General features: G+C 35.7%; 1 protein-coding gene across 2 annotated transcripts in view; it reads left to right on the top strand.

The window, feature by feature from the left end:
• SMURF2 (SMAD specific E3 ubiquitin protein ligase 2) overlaps nt 1-21968 on the top strand; it is a 96098-nt gene that overhangs the window by 42326 nt on the left and 31804 nt on the right. For both annotated transcript variants that reach the window (XM_088138268.1, XM_088138267.1), the window contains exons 2-7: nt 7103-7141; nt 10513-10621; nt 15646-15779; nt 16112-16177; nt 19994-20078; nt 20305-20388. In XM_088138268.1, the coding sequence (XP_087994394.1) occupies nt 7103-7141; nt 10513-10621; nt 15646-15779; nt 16112-16177; nt 19994-20078; nt 20305-20388 (517 nt within the window). The remainder of the gene's footprint in view (nt 1-7102; nt 7142-10512; nt 10622-15645; nt 15780-16111; nt 16178-19993; nt 20079-20304; nt 20389-21968) is intronic.

Below are 21968 nucleotides of genomic sequence, written 5' to 3'. Positions count from 1 at the left end.
TCGTAACCCGAGGTACCACTGTACTACTTTTTAAAACTCCAGAAATATGTAAATAGTCTCATTCCATTTTAAGAGGAAAAGAAATCTGGAGAGATTATTTTGTTTAAAAATAATAAAGGTTATGTCTCAACAGGTGGCAGTACTTGAATGACCTTGTCTGGGCTTAAAAATTAAGCAGGATTAGTACTAGGCTTTTGACAACTCTGGATGAAATTGCAAGTCAAAAACAAAAAAACAAAACCACAAAAGAAAGGGATGGCAAACAACTTTTGTATAGTATTGCTGCCAAGAAAACTACATGGGTGAGGAAAAATAAAGTTGTTTTATCATCTATATCAGTGTCTTATTGGATAATGAGTTGGACGAGGATCAGGAAGACTCAGGTTCAAGTTGATTGTCAGCTAAGAAAGTTCACTAAGTGACTTTGGGCCAGTCATCGTCTCTCAGCTAGTGGTGTTGTTCCAGGGATAAAACTGAACAAGGGAGTGTATATCACCTTGCATTCCTGGAGGAATAGTAAGATATAAATTAGTGTATATTGGGAGATTTATGGGAAAATCTTTAAATGTTAAAGATGTTAATATAATGTTGAATTATATACGAAAGCTTTGGAATATGACTGTTTATCAGGAATTGTGGTTGTATTGAGATGAGGGATGGGTGGCAAAAAGGATTCTATTAAGAAATTGGAAAAGTGGTATTATTTCAGATGTCAGGGAATGGTTGTCAGAAATGTGTGATCTATCTGTTTTGGAAAAGGCAATATTTTCTACCAAAGGATGCAGCAATATGTGTTACTGTGGCAGAGGTTCTGTGATACCTTACAATAATATCTTGTATTGTTTATATTATAGTAGTCAATATAAAGTAGTAACTATTTATAATTTAAGATAGATTTTTTTCTTCTTAGTTCATATTTTTAGTTTGTATTTTAATTTTTTAAAGTTTCTTTTTTTAAGATTAACGTTTTTAAAAAATGAAAAAAATGAAAAAAACGTTGAGTTTTGGAAATATATACATTTATCAATAGCTTGACAGCCATAGCTGTATTTCTTTTGGGCATCTTTGGTGATGGGTATCTAGTTTACAACTGAGGGAAGATCCTTTTCTCATGCTTTTAGAATATTTCATCTCCTCTTTAGTGTTTGAAGTTTTAAAATGACACACTAGAATTCCTGCAATAGTGCAAGACACAGTGAGACACAGTTGAACATAATTGTCATGGCAGATTGAGATGGTGAATATAAGACATAAAACCAGACTCTTTCCTTTAATAGCTTTAAGTCAGCTTTTAATGCTTCAGTTGACTCTATCCTGATTAGAAAAACTTCCATTGTTATGAACTTCGGCACCTGACTAATTTTGAAGTCATGGAAATTGTTGAAACTATGGGAATGCTGCTGGGTGATGTGCTTTTTAAAATTAGCATGGAGCAGACTTTCTCGCTAGACTGAAGAGAATAAGCAGTAGTGAAATGCCAAATTTAGAATCTGAAAGGGATTTCCCAAAATTCCAAGGAGGCCATAGTGGATAAGAAAAGAATGGGAATGGTGTTCCCTTCACTTTTAGTGTAGGTCTTCCTGGCTTGCTTATATCATTTGAAATGTCTGCATGGAAAAATAGATTGCAGCAGGTTAGATCTGTATTCCTTCCAAGATGTCAGTTTAGGAAATTAACCCAAAACCAATCAAATTTTTGAAAGAGGAGAATCCTTAGTGTCTTCTGTTATCACAGATCAGAACTTCATGCACATTTGTTATTTTACATATATGAAGGATAATATAAAGTGGATGCCAAAGGATGTAGTGGTGATGATTATATAGTGCACTTGTTCTTAAACCTCTCCTGAGAGTGATGTGTAAGGAAGAATGTTGTGTGTTGTTGTCTCCCATCTTGCATTTCACATATCTGCTCATTTTTCAGGATTACAGCCTTTGTTTGAAGTATATTTAGTGCACAGTAAATAGACTAACAAGAATGAAATTTATCTGATGTGAGTAGGATACAGTAAAAATAGCCTTCACAAAATGCTCCCTACTAAACAAAATATTAAAATTGATACAGATTTCTGGGGTTGAAAGGGGATCAAAACCTATTACCAGTATCTGAGAAAAGATAGGACATGTGGAAAGTTAGATTTTTGGATTAAAGTGTGAAAGTAAAGAGATAAATAAAAATTGAAAATTGGGAAAGTGCCCAAGCAAAGCAAACTTGATGTCAGGGTGATAAAGAGAGAGGAATGTTGTTTTGAAATATATTGGGAGAAGTCACAAAACTCTTTGATAGTTGAACATTAAATGGAAAAGAAAATGAGGAATCTTAAGTTAAAACCAAAATTTCATACTTAGTTTGAATAGTTGCTGATGATGGATATGGAGAGCAGGTGATTATGAATAATAACAATAATTAAAATAATTGATTTGCTCTTTAACTTAAATCCATTTTTAATCATGAACAGAAAGTAGGACTGTCTCTCATTTAAAGAATATCATTATTAAAATTAAAACTTATTGTAATTGTACATTTAAAATACTTTCAATTTTATAAAATTGAATAACATGTTACCCATCAATTAAGCATGAGCATTTATTTCAGGTTTTCATACAAATTATTCTAAGAGATAGGGATGTTACTGTGCTAAGAAAATCTTGCTCTTCTATCCATCTGGTTTGAACTGAACAAGTGTCAGACAATAGAATAACAGCATATTATAATTCTGTAACTTAAATGAATTGCTTTAAAAGTCATCAATTTTTAAGGAAGTCTCATGCATGAATTTCTCTAGAATACAGTTAAAACATATATTCATATCTAATGCATGACATGAATAAATAAATATATGCTATCTCTGTCTATGGCAATATCAAGTGATTTGCCACTGTGCCTGAAGCATGACACATAAAATTAGTATTATGTACTAAATGCTAAATACTAGTATTAGTATTATGTACTTAGAGTAATATTAAATAGTAATACTAAATAATATTAAATTAGTATTATGTACTATTCTTTCCTAAAATAATAAAAATCTAAATAATCACTCAAAGTATATTCTGCTAGCTATTGTAAAATGGTAAATTGTAAATTAATACTGATCAGATTTGCATAATTGTTTAGTAATATATGAAAAATAGCAATTATTTAAGGCGCCAAAGAAATTGAGTACTTGTTCGGCTATAAAGTGCTCTATATAATCTCATAAGTTTGGTTTTAAAACATAGCAGTGATTTTCAACTGGTGCATTCTCCCCACATCTCCATTTTGATATGTAGGATATCAAACAATAGGAAATGAAGAGCTTCCTGTTCTTTAGACAAAGTACTTCTAACCTCAGATTCTAATAATTTCACTGAATATTTTCTTTTTCTCCTGTCAGACAAAAGATCCCTTGCAGAATAGGGTTTCCCTTGCCAGGGAACTTTAATTTGCTCAAAAAGAAAATATATAGTAAAATTCAATGAGTGGTGGTTCTTTTTTTCTTCTCTTTGTACTGAGTGTCATGGATTTGTTACTGATCTTCAGATCCAAATCCTGGTCTTACTATATTCTAAAAGGCTCCATTTTTAAAAATTATATTGCATGAATATAATCCAATATATTAGGCAAGTGGCATAAAATAAATAAAAATTACTTTTATTTGATTCATAGTACATGTGCTTTCTTTTTTCTTTTTTTACAAAAATGTGTATGTTAATTGTAATATTCAAATATATTAACAGAAAATTTCTTCTTTGGCTAATATTAATCAGGAAGAAAATTTAAAATATATTTTAATATATTTTAATAAATATAAATTTATTAAATTTATTAAATAAAATTTAATATAGCACTGGCATGTGAGAAGAGCTCAAAAAGTTCAGCAATATTAAAACTTCTGGTTACCTGTGTAGTTGTAAAGCATATCTGGTGACAGTTAAATTGGCAGAAATTGTTGCTGTCACTGCCTCACATGTAAATATATAAAATGAGATTCCAAAACAGATTCTTAAAGAAGATTTTATAGAAAAGATGGCCGTTGCTATTCTGTACTGCTGAACTGTACTTGTCTGTCTCTAAGCATTTACATGTACAGGTAGTCCTTGCTTACCAACCACAATTGGGACCAGCAACTCAGTCGCTAAGCACCGCAGTCACTAAGTGAAAAATCATGTGACCACACCTGACTTATGCTGCCCCTTCTGCTTCTGTCATTAAGCGAATCACTGCTATTGTTAAGCGAGACATCACATGACTGCAACTTATGGTTTCACTTCTGTGTTCTCCATCAATTCTATTTGTTGGAAGCCAATTGTGAAGCTCACAAATGGTGATCACATGATCTGGGATGCTGTGACAGCTGTAAATGCAAGGATTGGTCGCAAAGCTGTTTTTCTTCCAACTGTTGTAACTTCGAATGGTCACTAAACAAGGCAGTCCTACTTGTAGGAGTTAATTTTAATTCAGGAACTCCCAAATTGAGAGCAGTGGGAACATTACTGCTAGACATGGTATTTTACAGAGTGTATTAATTATAGTAAGAATATATATGGAGGATCATTTTCAGAAAGTAGTCTTGAATTTAACAATAAATAAATTCAGGATTACACAAAATAATATATTATGTTATTCCAGTTGCGATTATCATTTTATCTTTAACTGTGTTACCCAATGTGAACTTAAGCAATAGTTAGGTGTCTATCATCTGTATAGTCTTCCTTTGGCTCAAATGTATGCTTGTAGAATAATTAATAAACTTTTTTTAATAACATATGATAAAGATACAGGCAGTTCATGAAGGTTCGTTGCTTTGTGTACAAAGCTTAAAACATAATGACATCCTTGGGCTCTATCAGCAATAACTACAGTGGGGCAAAAAAGTATTTAGTCAGCCACCAATTGTGCAAGTTCTCCCACTTAAAAAGATGAGAGAGGCCTGTAATTTTCATCATAGGTATACCTCAACTATGAGAGACAAAATGGGGGGAAAAATCCAGAAAATCACATTGTCTGATTTTTAAAGAATTTATTTGCAAATCATGGTGGAAAATAAGTATTTGGTCAATATCAAAAGTTCATCTCAATACTTTGTTATATATCCTTTGTTGGCAATGACAGAGGTCAAACGTTTTCTGTAAGTCTTCACAAGGTTGTCACACACTGTTGCTGGTATTTTGGCCCATTCCTCCATGCAGATCTCCTCTAGAGCAGTGATGTTTTGGGGCTGTCGCTGGGCAACACGGACTTTCAACTCCCTCCAAAGGTTTTCCATGGGGTTGAGATCTGGAGACTGGCTAGGCCACTCCAGGACCTTGAAATGCTTCTTACGAAGCCACTCCTTCGTTGCCCAGGCAGTGTGTTTGGGATCATTGTCATGCTGAAAGACCCAGCCACGTTTCATCTTCAATGCCCTTGCTGATGGAAGGAGGTGTTCACTCAAAATCTCACAATACATGGCCCCATTCATTCTTACCTTTACACGGATCAGTCGTCCTGGTCCCTTTGCAGGAAAACAGCCCCAAAGCATGATGTTTCCACCCCCATGCTTCACAGTAGGTATGGTGTTCTTTGGATGCAACTCAGCATTCTCTCTCCTCCAAACACAACAAGTTGAGTTTAGACCAAAACGTTCTACTTTGGTTTCATCTGACCATATGACATTCTCCCAATCCTCTTCTAGATCATCCAAATTCTCTCTAGCAAACTTCAGACAGGCCCGGACATGTACTGGCTTAAGCAGGGGGACACATCTGGCACTGCAGGATTTGAGTCCCTGGCGGCGTAGTGTGTTACTGATGGTAGCCTTTGTTACTTTGGTCCCAGCTCTCTGCAGGTCATTCACTAGGTCCCCCCGTGTGGTTCTGGGATTTTTGCTCACCGTTCTTGTGATCATTTTGACCCCACAGGGTGAGATCTTGCATGGAGCCCCAGATCAAGGGAAATTATCAGTGGTCTTGTATGTCTTCCATTTTCTAATTATTGCTCCCACAGTTGATTTCTTCACACCAAGCTGCTTGCCTATTGCAGATTCAGTCTTCCCAGCCTGGTGCAGGTCTACAATCTCACAATGGTCTGTGAGAGCCAGACATCTTGCTTGTTTGTAGGTGACCAAATACTTATTTTCCACCATGATTTGCAAATAAATTCTTTAAAAATCAGACAATATGATTTTCTGGATTTTTTCCCCCATTTTGTCTCTCATAGTTGAGGTATATCTATGATGAAAATTACAGGCCTCTCTCATCTTTTTAAGTGGGAGAACTTGCACAATTGGTGGCTGACTAAATACTTTTTTGCCCCACTGTATGTCTATAAAGAAAACAAATGCGATGACATTTAGGAAGAAGAGACTTTCCAGTGCTCCCATTTACTGTCTTCTGAATAAACTAAAGTTCAAGGAAACATGTTGTGACTGGGTTGGTACAGAAATCTGCAGATCCTTTTAAATATATATGTACTCTTAGTAGGATTTTCTCACTTTTTCTTAAATCTGATTCAATTCCTTCCTTGGTATTACCACTTAAGCCTTAAAATCCTATGTTGTTTAGGCTCCAAAAATGTTTAATAAAATGAGGTTTTGAGCCTGATTTTGTTTCCCCATTATACATATCATATATAACTTCCTTTTTCTAATTGGTACAAAGGAGTTGTTATGACAGCATTTCTAGAGCTGATCTAGAGTATTAGTTGTGGTTTTTTTCACTGTAATATATTGAATGAATATGCATAGTAACTACTGTAACAATTAAAATATATTGGCTTATAATTTATAAATAAAAAAGCATACTCCATATACCTTGGCCAAATTATATTTGTTTAGAGGCATGGATATAATACTAAGATGAATGGTTGCTTCTGGGTGGGCTGCACCAAGCCCATTTTCTACGCTGCTGATACCAGCGGATGAAGGCATCAGATAACAGAATGCCAACTTTGGCGTACCATATAGCTGTAATTCTGATCTGCAATCTGCGTGATGTATTTGCACTTCTAAATACATTTATAATGTACTTCAGTGTGTGTACATGTTTGAGATTGTGTTGTTGAACATTTGCAGATATTTCATAGATACATTAAAACTCAAAATATTGTTCTATAACTTTTTTTGTGTTTTGTTTGTTTTTAGTTCTCTGTGCAAAAAATTTGGTGAAAAAGGATTTTTTCCGTAAGTACATATTTCTGTTTTTATACCTTCTATTCTGTGTGACATAGGGTTCAAATGTATTGTCTTACTAGCTAGCATTTCATAATCAGAACAATAAACAGAGTGCTCTGATTCAGTCAGATATCTACTCACATTCACGTATTGTTTATGGCTTATGCTAATAGTGTGCATTGATACTCTTGCATTTGGAATACAAGCCAGTGTGCTATGGTCATTAAGGCCCTGGACTAAGAGCAGGGAGACGGAGATTCAAGTCCATTCTCAACCATGGAAGCTTATTGGGTGACTTTGGATCAGTTATTGTCTCTTAGCCCAACCTGCCAATTGGAGAAGGGAGTGTTAATGTACAGGTGAAACTCAAAAAATTAGAATATCGTGCACATGTTCATTTATGTCAGTAAGGCATAATGTGCATAAAAGGTGAAACCAATATATGAGATAGATGCATTACGTGCAAAGCGAGATATGTCAAGCCTTACTTTGGTATAATTGTGATGATTATGGCGTACAGCTTATGAAAACCCCAAATTCACAATCTCAGAAAATTAGAATGGTGTGAAAAGGTTCAATATTCTAGGCTCAAAGTGTCCCACTCTAATCAGCTAATGAATCCATAACACCTGCAAAGGGTTCCTGAGCCTTTAAATGGTCTCTCAGGCTGGTTCAGTAGGAATCCCAAGCATGGGAAAGACTGCTAACCTGATAGTTGTGCAGAAAACCATCATTGACACCCTCCATAAGGAGGGAAAGCCCCAAAAGGTAATTGCAAAAAAAGTTGGATGTTCCCAAAGTGCTGTATCAAAGCACATCAATAGAAGGTTATGTGGAAGGGAAAAGTGTGGTAGAAAAAGGTGCACAAGCAGCAGGGATGACTGCAGCCTGGAGAGGATCGTCAGGAAAAGGCCATTCAAAAGTGTTGGGGACTTTCACAAGGAGTGGACTGAGGCTGGAGTTAGTGCATCAAGAGCCATCACACACAGACGGATCCTGGACATGGGCTTCAAATGTCGTATTCCTCTTGTCAAGCTGCTCCTGAACAACAAACGACGTCAGAAGCGTCTTACCTGGGCTACAGAAAAAAAGAACTGGTCTGTTGCCCAGTGGTCCAAAGTCTTCTTTTCTGATGAGAGCAACTTTTGCATCTCATTTGGGAACCAAGGACCCAGAGTCTGGAGGAAGAATGGAGAGGCACACAATGCATGATGCTTGAAGTCCAGTGTGAAGTTTCCACAGTCTGTGTTGATTTGGGGAGCCATGTCATCTGCTGGTGTTGGTCCACTGGGCTTCATTAAGTCCAGGGTCAATGCAGCCGTCTACCAGGAGGTTTTGGAGCACTTCATGCTTCCTTCCGCAGACGAGCTTTATGGGGATGCTGACTTCATTTCCCAGCAGGACTTGGCACCTGCCCACACTGCCAAAAGTAGCAAAACCTGGTTCAGTGACCATGGGATTACTGTGCTTGATTGGCCAGCAAACTCGCCTGACCTGAACCCCATAGAGAATCTATGGGGCATTGCCAAGAGAAAGATGAGGGACATGAGACCGAACAATGCAGTGGAGCTGAAGGCCGCTATTCCTGGTCTTCCATAACACCTCAGCAGTGCCACAGGCTGATAGCATCCATGCCACGCCACATTGCGGCAGTCATTGCTGCAAAAGGGGCCCAAACCAAATACTGAGTACATATGCATGCTTATACTTTGCAGAGGTCCGATATTGTTCTATTTCCAATCTTTGTGTTATTGATGTCATGTAATATTCTAATTTTCTGAGATTGTGAATTTGGGGTTTTCATAAGCTGTACGCCATAATCATCACAATTATACCAAAGTAAGGCTTGACATATCTCGCTTTGCATGTAATGCGTCATATCTCATATATTGGTTTCACCTTTTGAGTTGCCTTACTGACATAAATGAACATTTGCACGATATTCTAATTTTTCAAGTTTCACCTGTATGCTGCTTTGAGTCCCTGAAGGAAAGGTGGGATTTTCATCATCATCATCATCATCATCATCATCATCATCATCATCATCATCATCCCTTATTTACCTATTATAATAGAGGCTTGTTGTAAGAATAATATTTTAATTTGTGTACATTTCTCAATATAAGTACGCAATCTATGGCACTTCATCTCTTGTTGAGCTTCAGATCCTAGCATCTCTCACTATTGGTTTTGTTTGCTAGAGATATTAGGAATTGTACTTCTGGAGTGCCATTAAATGCCAATTGATTGTGAAGTTAAAATCTAAAAATGGATCAATAATATAGTATACTTCAATCAGAACTAAAATTCAAGGTTATAATCCAAAGGATTTGTACAAACATTTCATAGCATTAACTTTTTAGATGTAGTTACCAGAAAGCACCCAAAAGGTCCCTTGAGTTTGAAAAATAGCATAGACATTTAGTATGAGAGCAATTGGAAAGAATTGCTGCCATCTGGTGCAAGAAACATTTCACACTGGTTTCTTCTTGCTAAATTTGTTGTTCATTAAGGGCTTGCTTTGGTTATCATCTCCTGGATACTGCTAAAGTCAAGTCTCATTTCAGTCAAATACAACTATTGGTGACTTCATGAACACACCCATGCAATTTTCTTGGCATCAGCATGGATGTGGTTTGCCATGCTATTCTTATTTATTTATTTTGTTTATTTATATATTTTGTTTTTCAACTTCCAAGCCTAGCCTACATTATTGGAATTTCCTGTTGGTCTCCCATCCACCTATTAATCAGGATGACTTAGCTTACCTTTTAAGCCCAGACAGAGTCAACCAGATGCTGCCACCTGCCAATATTCACGTGTGTTACAGAATATTTATAAATAGCTGTGTATCTTCCATAATGTTTATCCTTTCATCTCTACCTTTACAGTTAAATGCTTCAAGAAGTACTCAAGTGTGTTGACTTTGAACTACAAAGAAACCTTTTTGTTCTTGAAAGCATTGGAGTTGTGAGAATAGTTGTAAAGAACAGTTTTTAGCATTTATAATGGTAGCCTGCAATGTTTTGAGATGATGTTATATGTCCGAATAAACAAATTTTGTATAGGATGTGAGTTGCAATGAACAAATAAATAAATTACAGAGACCCTTGTAGATTCTGTTATAGAAAAAAAAACTTCAGTAAATTTCTTCTTTCTTTATATGAAATTCTACTTTTATATAAAGGTTTGATACTTTCAAGGTAGAGTACAAAAAGTTCTCAAAACCAGATTGCTAGCATAATGAGATTTCTTTGTTTATTGGATAAAAAAGAGGTAGATTGGAAAATGTAGATACTTTCTAACAGGCCATCACAAATAAAAAGATATCAATTAGCAGCATGCTCATTCTATTATGTATTTTTCCTCCTTTCTGACAGGGCTTCCTGATCCATTTGCTAAAGTGGTGGTTGACGGATCTGGCCAGTGCCATTCTACTGATACTGTGAAGAATACCCTTGATCCAAAGTGGAATCAGCATTATGACCTGTATGTGTCAATAGAGATTATCTAAATATGGCCAAACTTTAACCTGGGTAATTGCTAACAGAATTGAAATATATGAAATCAGGGAGCCTTTGAAAAGAATTACTCTGAAAAATAATGCGTTGTGTGTTAGCTGTCGAGTTGATTTTTAAAGTAGCTTGTTTTTCATTGCTAAAGCACAGGGTTGATTGATTATGTGCCATTACATTAGTGTCAACTCTTAGCAACCACATAGATTTTGATTCTTAAATTGTGCTTTTCTGTATAAAATCAGAGTGCTTAACTGAGATGAGTAGGTGTATTCTTGTGGCAGTTGGCAAACACAGACAAAATTGCAGATTCTGGATGAGGAGTAGAGATCTGTGGCTATCAGATAGGATTGGATTCCAAATTCCCACCAGCTTCTCAAAGCATATCTAGTGCTCAGTGATGATGGGACTTGTAGTACAATGGTTTTAGTGCCATAGATATATTATCCTTCCTTTAACTAAGGCTAGTAAGTTGTTTTAGAAACCAGTTATTATCCCAGTATGTTCACTTCTAATGATCCCTGCTTAAGTATTAATTGACATATCATAAGTTTATACATCACCCAAGTATTATTTCTTTAAAGTGAAGTTGGGCAATAGTAGCCCATGACATAATTCTAAAAGCTGTCTACTTAGAAGACTACTCTCTTAAGTAGGCATATCAGGAAACTTTCAAGAGGAATCTGTTCCTGCCCTGGCATCCTATTGGGTTGGGGAAAAATTGGGGAGGAGAGAGAAGAAAGTTGCAGGAGAGAAAAAAAAAATAGCCCAGTCACTGATAGATTATTCTAAGTGATCCTGAACTGAAAAAAGTTTCCTCACCCCTTCTTTAAAGGAGTATTTCCACCTTCCCAAAAGTAGAAGGGAAGCTAGTATGAAATACAAATTGGTTGCTTTTTTAAAAATTTCTCCTTTAAAATGTATCATACAAATAACTTGTATTATAGCTTTTTGAATGTGAACAGAAGTCAGATCAGTGAATTTCAGGAGTTCTTTACAATTACAACAGTTGGGCAGATACTGCAATCTATTAGCCTGGCAATTTGCTGGAAATTTTACTAAGCATTCTGTGACGTGTGTTGAACCTGGTCCTTCATTGAAATGAATGCAGTTAGCTACATTTTAAGAGCCATAAAAAGATCAGAATGTACATATATTTTAGGTTTAGGCAATGTAGAAGGAGAGCCGTATTAGTCTATGGTAGTCAAAAATCAGAAGGAGTGTGGTAACACCTTTTCCTACCTGCAGATTTAATTAAAAGGCATATGCTTTTTATGAATTGTGGCTAGCTTTAGCAGATGCATAGAGTGGCTAGACTGATATAGGATTTAAAAAGGGGATGAGACAAGCAGGTTTATGGTGGAGAAAAGGGCAAGGAAGATCAAGAATTGGTCAACACCAATTGAAGATGAACTGCATGGTTTTTGGTTGAAACATCTGACTGGTCTGCACCCACTCATTGCCAAACAGTTTAACAACATACTGCAAGGAGGTGAAAGAGAAGATCAGTTAACATCTGGCAAAACCTAACTGATAATGAAAGATCCAACCAAAGGGGCAGCACCAGGCAACTACAGGCCAATTACTTGCTTACCAGCAACTTTCAAATTCCTAACTGGTGTTGCAGCTGATGCAGTCCAACAGCATCTAGTTGAAAACAAGCTCTTTCCACGTGAGCAGAAAGGAAACTGCCCAAACAGCAGAGGAATGAAAGATCAGCTCCTAATTAACAGATGATTTTGGAAAACTGCAAGAGAAGGAAGACCAACTTGAATGTAGCTTGGATTGATTACAAGAAGGCATTTGACTCCCTGCCACATGATTGGATAATCAAGTGCCTAGAAACATCAGAAACTTTGTGCAAAGATCAATGGTACAATGGAAGACACAGTTGCTGATCAATGGTGATAGACTGGGAGAGATTAACAAAGATCTGCAAATAGAAATAGAATGACAGTGGCAAAAGAAAGCAAAGATAGTACCAGTAGTAATAGGTGCCTTGGGTGCAATCCCAAAATATCTGAAGCACCACCTGAACACCATTGGCACTGAGAAAATCACCATCAGTCAATTCCAAAAGGCAGCTTTACTTAGAACAGCTTACATCCTGCGACAATACCTTTAACACCAACATCTGCCTATCCCAGGTCCTTGGGAAGGACTCGATAGGTAGATAAAAATGCCAAATCCATTCTAATCATCTGGCTGACTGTGTGACCAAAAGTAATAATAATATTTCTGCTTTGTCCCCTTTGAAAAACAGTAAATGTGTTTGAAGAAACATTTTTTTCTTCATGGTCTCATTGTTTTATGAGCATTGGTTCTGAAGCTTTGCAGAATCTTGTCCAAAACATTCCATAGATAATTTGGCAGGAGCATCCCACATCTGTTTTCCTCACTGCACTTACACAAAGAATATGCATCTGCTGTTTCTGCTTAATTCTTTGTTGATCACTGTAGTAGTAGTTTTGCTTAGGAGTTCTTCAATCCTTTCACTTCCCCAGAATGATTTTTAACCTTGGTTTTTTGCAAGTGTGATTTCAATTTTGACATCAATAGGAGTATTTGTTTGAATGTTATGCAGTTTGCCATGCTATCAACTACTTTGGCTTTGGCAAATTCCCTGATACCTTGTACATTCCGTTGATCCCTGAACCTATCCAAAATGTGAAAAGTCCAGGTTACTGGTTTATTCTATCAACTGCAACAAAACCAAAGAAAAAGAAATATAAGATGAATTAAGGCTACAGAATCATCCTAGTGTCATTTTGGTCTAGTTTTCAAGAAACATATCCACTCAAATTCCCTTCTCAACTCTGAAAGTATTTACTTTACTCTTCATTGAAACTATGGGTTTCCCAAGATCAACTCCCTTCTGTGTCAATAGTACTATTTGATGTAGACCTAAGTGATCAAACTCTGCAGCCTTCATTTTACTATACTAGATCTTACCCTAAGCATATTATATGAATGATGCATTGCAGATTTTGGATACTTTTTTTTCTTTTGTAGAAGGCTAGAAAATACAGAAGGATACAGTATTTTGCCTAATATAATGGTTAATCCATTTCTCTCAGACTATTTGCATTAATGTCCTCTTCTGGAAATAATATAGTACTGTAAGTTCATAAGATGCTATGATAATGTTTATCCTAACAGCACACTATTACATGGGGACACTGGTCTCTGACTTATAACTTATTCCTGCTATAAAAAGTAGTTTCTGTGCCAAAGATAATGGTATCTCAGTAGCAAAATGCTGTGACTATAGAGCTTTGATGACCTATGAGAAGAATGGAGCACATATATGAAATTCTTGGCACTAATAATTTTACATTTGTGAAAGGTTCTAGTTTAGCATTAAATATGAACTAGATCTATTGAGCTGTATCTGTAAAACAGTAATGGTCAATTCTTAGACTTCTGTATAGTCTCCTAGATTTTTCAACGTTGTGTTATTAAAATTTAATACAGTCTTTGATTTTAATTTTGATGAGGGGTCCAAGAAAGATTGGGACCTCTTCTAGAATGTATGAACAATATATGTTTTGCATGTAATATCAGCAAAATGCTGTAGTATTGTTCCATCACTTCTGATTCTTCATGATCCAATGGATATAATTTTACTAAGATTGTCCATCAATAACAGTTTATCTAAGTTCCTGTAAGGTTACGCTTGTGTCATCAGGGATACAATTTAGTCATTTTGCCTTTGCCAGCATATTTTTAAATTGCCTTCAGTTTTTCCAAGCATCAGGATCTTCTTCAGTGACTCTTGCCTTTACATTTTATTTCTAAAATATACATAAAAGTGGTCAAACATGAGTAAAATATATTAAATGTGCAAAAATCAGTAAGAATATTAAATTTCAAAGATAAAATGATGGAGAAACATTAGGATCTTTTGATAAAAATAATTTCTGTTTAGCAGCAGCCCATGCAAAGCTTGCTAACCTCCATAATGGTGTCTCCTTGTCTAAATTAATTAAATATTCAATTTTATATGAATCAAACCAAAATGATTTTCCTATCGAGAGGCTCCAAAAATGTTCTGTATGCTGAAACAGAAATGAGGCACTACAATAAATAATGTGTAACATTTTCAATAATTTCCTTGGAACATGGGCAAAAATGCATATTATATGGGATATTAAGAAATCATCCCTCTTTAGTTGCTGACACCATTTGCTGGAACCATAGTCTCATGAGTGCCTCTTGGGGGGATGGCACATAGAAGATATTCCTCCCTTCTTTTTGTCATTGGAGAGATACAGGTGCAATGCATCTATTGCCCTCTTACAGTACATGCAGGTATTTAACTGAAATTTCGTGTTTGATTTCAAGCAGAAATTGTATGTAGAAACAAGTTAGAGGGATTGTTATATGAATAGCCTTTTCCAAAAACATACCATTGTAAGTCTTGGAAAATAGTCAATTATTGATCTATAAACTATGAGAGCCTTAATTACATTAAATAACCAGAGATGCATTGCAGCTCTAGTGTATGTGTTATGGGTAAGTAAACAATTTAAATGAGTGAGTGTAGGAGGATACGTTTTAATAAATTGAACGCTTAGATGTTTGCACTATGACAGAATGTATGTAATGGGAGAAGCTTACTAAACATCTCCCAGAGAGAACCATAATTCTTAAATGTTACAACTCCTCCCCCAAATTAAACACTCAATAACATACCAGTCTTTTTCTGTTGACAAGCTTTTACTGTCTAGCCAAAGGATGTCAGCAGTATATGATTTACATAAGATATTTTTAAAAATTCCTTTGACATTTCTTAATGTAGAATCTTTTTACAAATAAATTATGATGGAGACTTTTGCACATCTGTGTATAATGCATTAGACCTCTTCTTCACCAGATAACCATTTTTATTCTCTGAAGCTTCAAAAATATTTTGCAGTCAAATACTGTGTTTCATAGACTGTTAGAGGTGTGCAGTCAACATATGTTTTGTTACTGATTCCTGTCTTTTTTTTCCAGATACATTGGAAAGTCTGACTCTATAACAATCAGTGTATGGAACCACAAGAAAATCCATAAAAAACAGGGAGCTGGTTTTCTGGGTTGTGTGAGACTTCTTTCTAATGCTATCAACCGCCTCAAAGACACTGGTTGTAAGTAGACAGAACACAAATACTTCCATGTTTTGAATAATTGTGAGCCACCCAGAGTCATCCCTCAGGGGAGATGGGCAGCATACAAATGTAATAAATAAATAAATAAATAAATAAATAAGCAAGCAAGCAAGCCTTTTAGAGAGACTTTAAAGTTAGTATTCTGTGGAAACTATGATTGAACATGCCTTTGGGGAGTGAAGACAAGTATGCTTTTCATCTTCTTTTGAAATTCTAGAAATGTTTAATCCAGCAATATGTATTTTGCCATAGAAGTTACCTTATATGATCATTACATAGGAATAAAGTGCACTATTCTCTGTTTTTTATAGATCAGAGATTAGATCTGTGCAAACTTGGGCCAAATGACAACGATACAGTTAGAGGACAGATAGTAGGTAAGTAATGATTTGATTTAAATATGTATTTCAAACACCAGGATTATTAGCTTCTTAAATGGAAAGAAAAATGAATGTGAAGTATGATTCTCCTGTTATTTAGGTCAGTTTTGAGTCAGAATGGCATGATTTTGACATTGCCCTATGTAGTTTTGACAGAAAACTCCACCTAAAGCTGCCATAATTCTGTACGCTATCGGCAGAGAAGTTTTGGAAGGCTTCTGTGGTAGTTTCCTTCCTTAGTATGACATATAACAGGTAAAGCAGTATAGTCTTTTGGAAGAAGCCCCTGTAAAAATATGGAAGAGGAATGGTACAGAGTTCACCAGATTGAAGAGATTGTCCATGAAAGCCCTTTGATCCAGCAAATGTTTTTATGGATAAAAAAGGAAGGAGACATTTTATTTCCATTTCTTCCTTTTGTATGCACCTCCCCCCCCTTTACCTCTTCCCATGTTGCTCATGAGGTTTCCCCTATTGTCTGAAATAGAACTGGGGAGACGGGAGTGTAAAGCATAGGTGGAATGAAAGAGTTCACCCCTCTAGTCTATAGCTCTGCTGGGTGACTGGATTCCAATTTTGATTGGAAAGAGAAACTATTGTATACAACTCTTGTACAGTACTTCTGTTTATCAGCATTATTTAGAATTCATTTTTTCTCCCTTGGTAATAATTGCACTCAGCATATCATTTCTACTTATGCTTTGGCAAGTATATTTAATCTATATAGATTAATAATAATGATAGTCAGATACTGTTTAATGGAAATGCTTAAAGCCAACTAAATTTACATAATATGTACTGCTTTATTTTCTCTTCTTGCTGAAAATAACATAGTTTAAAATTGCTTCAGCTATGTTTTGATGAAGCCTGTTATGCTTCATATCTTGTAAATATACTTGTTAACCATATGAATTGATTGTAAGAAGGGAAACAGACAAGCGTGTTTGCGTGTGTTGTGATGATGCTTAAAAATACAGTTTGATGTCACATATATGCTGCAAATTATGTATTTAAATAGTAGATCCATTTCAAATGTTTTATTATGTCAGTGGTAGGAGGCTCTGTCAATGAAATTGAACCTTATAATCCAACCTGACACTGTTTAAAGTGTTAAGAATATTAAGAATCCATTCCACTCAGTAGGTGACTATGATTTAATTGATTTAAATGCTGGAGCAAGACTCGATTACATCTAATCAGAATTTCCAGACATTTGATTTACAGATTGTATTCTTCCAAGTTCTTTTTGAAAATGCTGATCCCAGCAGGTGGAATCATAGGGGTCTGTTGGCAGATGGTGCCCTACCTTCAGAATGCCAGCATTCCTTTTGGTTGCAGTGGGGCCCAGCCCCTCTGTTATCTTTTGCTAGGTTGATGCTCATTTTGGTCTAGACTTGAGCTTTCAGTTCCAATCTAAACAGGATTAGGAAAAGCCCATTAATCTTAATGCCACAGAAACCACAAATAAGTCATGTGTTCAATTTCATTCTTGACTGGCCTCTTTATAAAGTAAACAGAACTACTTAGGTTTACACAGACAGCCTTTGTTGTATTATTTGCAACACTTAGGCACAGAATTATCATTTTATTTTATTGTGAAAAATCTTTGGATGTAAGAAAGGTTAGCAATAGAGATTGTCTTTTTAATGCATCTGTGAATATGGGAATTGTTCGTACAGCATTTAAACTATTTTTGCAATGTAATTGTGTTGTATATGCCACTGTTAAAAGTAATAGGATATTACATTTACATATACTTATCTAGTATCTAAGCCTTGTTATATCTTCAAAAATATAACAAATGAAATAAAAGCAAATGAAAGATGTATATCAACATTAAAAAAAAGAGTGAAAAACCATGTCATAATACTATTTATTAGTAGTAATTAATAAAATCGCTGATATGGAGATCCCTTTTACATAGAAGTATCCAATTCCTATCAATTGACTTGTGCTAAATGATAAGGGAAGTGATAAATATGAGGTCCCATTTCTTTGGAGTCCTTGGGGTTCTCTGAGCTTGGTTGTTTTCTTGCAAACGTTTCGTTACCCGGTTAGGTAACATCTTCAGTGCTAGAATGGAATGGGGTTTGCTCTGTTTATAGACAGTGGCATGCCCGGCCAGTGTTGGTGGGGGTGGGGGTTTTGTTTTGTTTTATTTTTCCCCCTGGTAGTTCCTTGATTAGTTCAACCCTGAGCTATACATATTCGCTTCTATTGGTCCCATTTCTATATTGACCACGTGTTCAGTGCATTAAATTTCCCAAAGACTTATCTTTACTGGCAAGATTGGCATGTCAGCCTTCAGCAGAGCTTTCAGTGGTGGGGATGGGAGGAGAGAACATAAAAATAAGATATAGCACACAGAAACAACAACAGCAAAAAATGGCATGTTGAAAAGAATGAGATAGCAAAATATCTGATTGGCCCAAGGCATAAGAATGTCACTGGGTAGGTCTCTTTGAGGAGACAATTCCACAAGCTGAGCGTCTTAATTAAGAAGGCTCTCTCTCTTTCTGGTCACCACCCCACCCACCATAACTCACATAGTCCTTAAAGGAGATTCTCTGAAGAAACCAAGCATCTGTTCACAGTTCTCAGGTTCGCCAGGACTGAGTTGCGCTTATTGGCCCATACTCAGTTTATTATTAATTCTGGGTATAGATTCATTATTCTTTACCTGAATTTGATGGAAGAGAATGGGATGTTATCAGCAAACAGGTGATGCCTCATTACAGCTCCTTTTATCTTTTCCAGTGTAATTCAACATTCAGGAGCATGGAGACAACTAAAATCTTGCAGGATCCTATAACACTGATGTCATGAGGTTGAGCATATTCCCTCAGTATCACACTTTGGACTTACTTCTTTAGATAGGAATGGAATTACTGTGTATTGTGTCTCCCAAGAATATGGAAAAAGTAACATTGCAACTGATATTAGAAGTTGCTAGAAGCTCCAGGATTAACAAGATCCATATTCCACAATAAATCATCCATTAATGTGATGGTAGCAATCATTGTAGTAAGGTAATCTTTTCTAACAAAAGTATATGTGTTTTACTAGGCAACTGTGAAGAACAGATTGAAGGGGATAGAGACATGGTTATAGGAATACCTATTTCCTGAGCTAAAATTTCCAGGGTCAGAATAATTGTATTTTAGGATACATCAAACTGCTTTCTGCTATCTGTGAGAAATCCTCAGAGACTTCAGTAAAAAGATAAGAGCATCCTACGTGTTTTCAAAATTCCAAATGTATCTATCACTGGCCTGAAAAGATTCATGCAAGATATGCCATAATAATTTTTATATATAATTTTATTAAAGATTTTAAGAAAGAAGATAAAAACTAATAGAATCTAATATAAACTGAGAAAAAGAAAAGAAGAAAAAAGAAATCAAAGAAGGAGCTAAAAGTGCCAGAAAGGAAAAAAAGAAAGTTAAAAAAAAATAGAAAAGAAAGAAAAGGATACAAAGAAGTAGCTTCCAATCTTCTTTATAGCAGTTATAAGTAAATTTATAAATTTATCTCTTGCTCTACGGTTACAACATAACTCTCTTTTTTCTATATGATTCTATATGATGATTCTTCTGTCTAATCATCAAAACCATAAATCATGAGTTCATTTTTTTCTGTTTCATGCAAAAAGTCTATAAGAGGTTTCCAGTCGGCAATAAACGTAGATGTTATCTTTTGTCTGATCAAAGAAGTCAGTTTAGCCTTCTCAGCAAGTTCCATTGTCTTCACCAACTATTCCCCCATAAGATATGCCATAATGATGTTCTAATTTTGACTTTTATTTTTTGACAGTAAGTCTTCAGTCCAGAGACCGGATAGGCACAGGAGGGCAAGTTGTTGATTGCAGTAGACTATTTGACAATGATTTACCTGATGGGTAAGTTAATTTTTTGAAGGCTGGAACAAAATCATATATTGCATGCCACAAATGCACTTTTAATTTGTGCTTAATATTTGCAGTGATAACAAAAAAATGAAAGAATGTTAGTTTAAAATGTATAATACATAAACTTATTTAATAAATAACACTTTCTGTGAGATCAAGCCTTTTAAAATCAACCTGCTTATAAGATATACTTTTCTTTCAATATAAAAAAAATTAGCTGGGAAGAAAGGAGGACAGCTTCTGGAAGAATTCAGTATTTAAATCATATCACACGAACAACACAGTGGGAGAGACCAACACGGTAAGAATTCTTAAAAAGAGTTAAAGGTACTGAATGCCTAGAACTCTAGTGGTTGTCAGTACTAGGAATTCTCCAATTCTAAGTTGTTGTTCCGCATTATGTCCCATCCTCCCAAATTAGAGCTTTTTCTCACATATTTAATATATGTTACATTTTTATACAAAAATATAGAACATATTTCCTTATGAGAATCTTTTCATGGAAGTTCTATGAAAACCTAAGCATTATCCATTTGTTCATTAACAGGCTGCAAGGCTCTTTCCTGTTTTTGCTACAAAAACTCAAAATGACTATGTCTCAAGAAATAGTTACTTTAGCATTTTTTTTAAAAGAACCATAAGAAGGAAATATTGCATTTTTTAAAAAAGATTTTTTATCCTGCCTTTATTATTTTTATAAATAACTCAAGGTGGCGAACATACCTAATACTCCTTCCTTCTCCTGTTTTCCCCACAACAACCACCCTGTGAGGTGAGTTGGGCTGAGAGAGAGAATGATTGGCCCAAAGTCACCCAGCTGGCTTTCATGCCTAAGGCGGGGCTAGAACTCACACTCTCCTGCTTTCTAGCCTGGTGCCTTTTGTTTTTGGATGAACTGCACTTTCCCATGGCTCAGATGCAAATAATGCAGCATACAGTAATATGGGAGAAGAAAAGTTGAAAAGAAGGACTGTCGCAGTCAGTTATAAGTCCTGTGGCCATTCATAGAGAGCAGAAATGAAGGGTACAGCTCATTCTTTTGTCTGGAATTGTGCCACTTGCACAGAAAAACATGACAAACGGAATCTTGAGCGGCAGAGCATCCCAATTCGTTTTCAGATAAATGAGAGGTTTTTTTACTTCCCTCTACAACAGTCGTTTTTCTAGAACACTCACTTTATTTCAAACTTCCACATATGCCTGCTGGATCAAAGAAGTTGCTTATCCCTCTTTTATTAGCTGTCCTTAAGCCCATTTTTATTTATTTGTTTAATATTCAATAATAGGTGATAAAGTCAACAAGAATAAAGGATTGTATTTATATAGAAAGATAAGCCAGTATTTCACAGAATTCTGGTTTTTATTAAACTAGATCAGGGTTTGTTATTGGTTTATATATCCTTTCTAGGAAAGGGAAAAACAAGGAATCAGTTTGGACAACACACTAAAGAAACTATTCCTATTTTCTTTCCAGTTGAGCATGGGAGACAGTGACACTTGTGTACCAGTAAAAATGCACCAGGATTTTTCTGATTCTGCTATGATTGGTTATAAAGCGGGCCACTCCGTTATTGCTAATGTGTAGGAAGTCAGATCTCTCATCTTCTCCCAAGTTTTCTTTGTTCCATCTCTAATACAATGCAAACAGTGTGAACATTTCTGAGAGAAGCACAGTATGGGGATGGTCCTAGAGCTGCTATTATCAGGGGAGACATTAGTGGTCTCTGTGGCAAGGAGAACTTTTTTCCAGATATGGGTTCTTTACCAGCTGTAGCCGTTCCTTGTCAGGACTAATCTGTCCACAGCAGTCCTTGTGTTGATAATTTTAGGACTGGATTACTGAAAATGTCCTTTATGCAGTTATCCTTGGGCTGAGCTGGA

Source organism: Python bivittatus, unplaced genomic scaffold, assembly GCF_059951505.1.
Source record: "Python bivittatus isolate LINGU-HERP-01145 unplaced genomic scaffold, Pbiv_v1 ctg000220_np1212, whole genome shotgun sequence".
Taxonomy (NCBI): domain Eukaryota; kingdom Metazoa; phylum Chordata; class Lepidosauria; order Squamata; family Pythonidae; genus Python; species Python bivittatus.
This window is presented reverse-complemented; position numbering and strand designations above follow the sequence as displayed.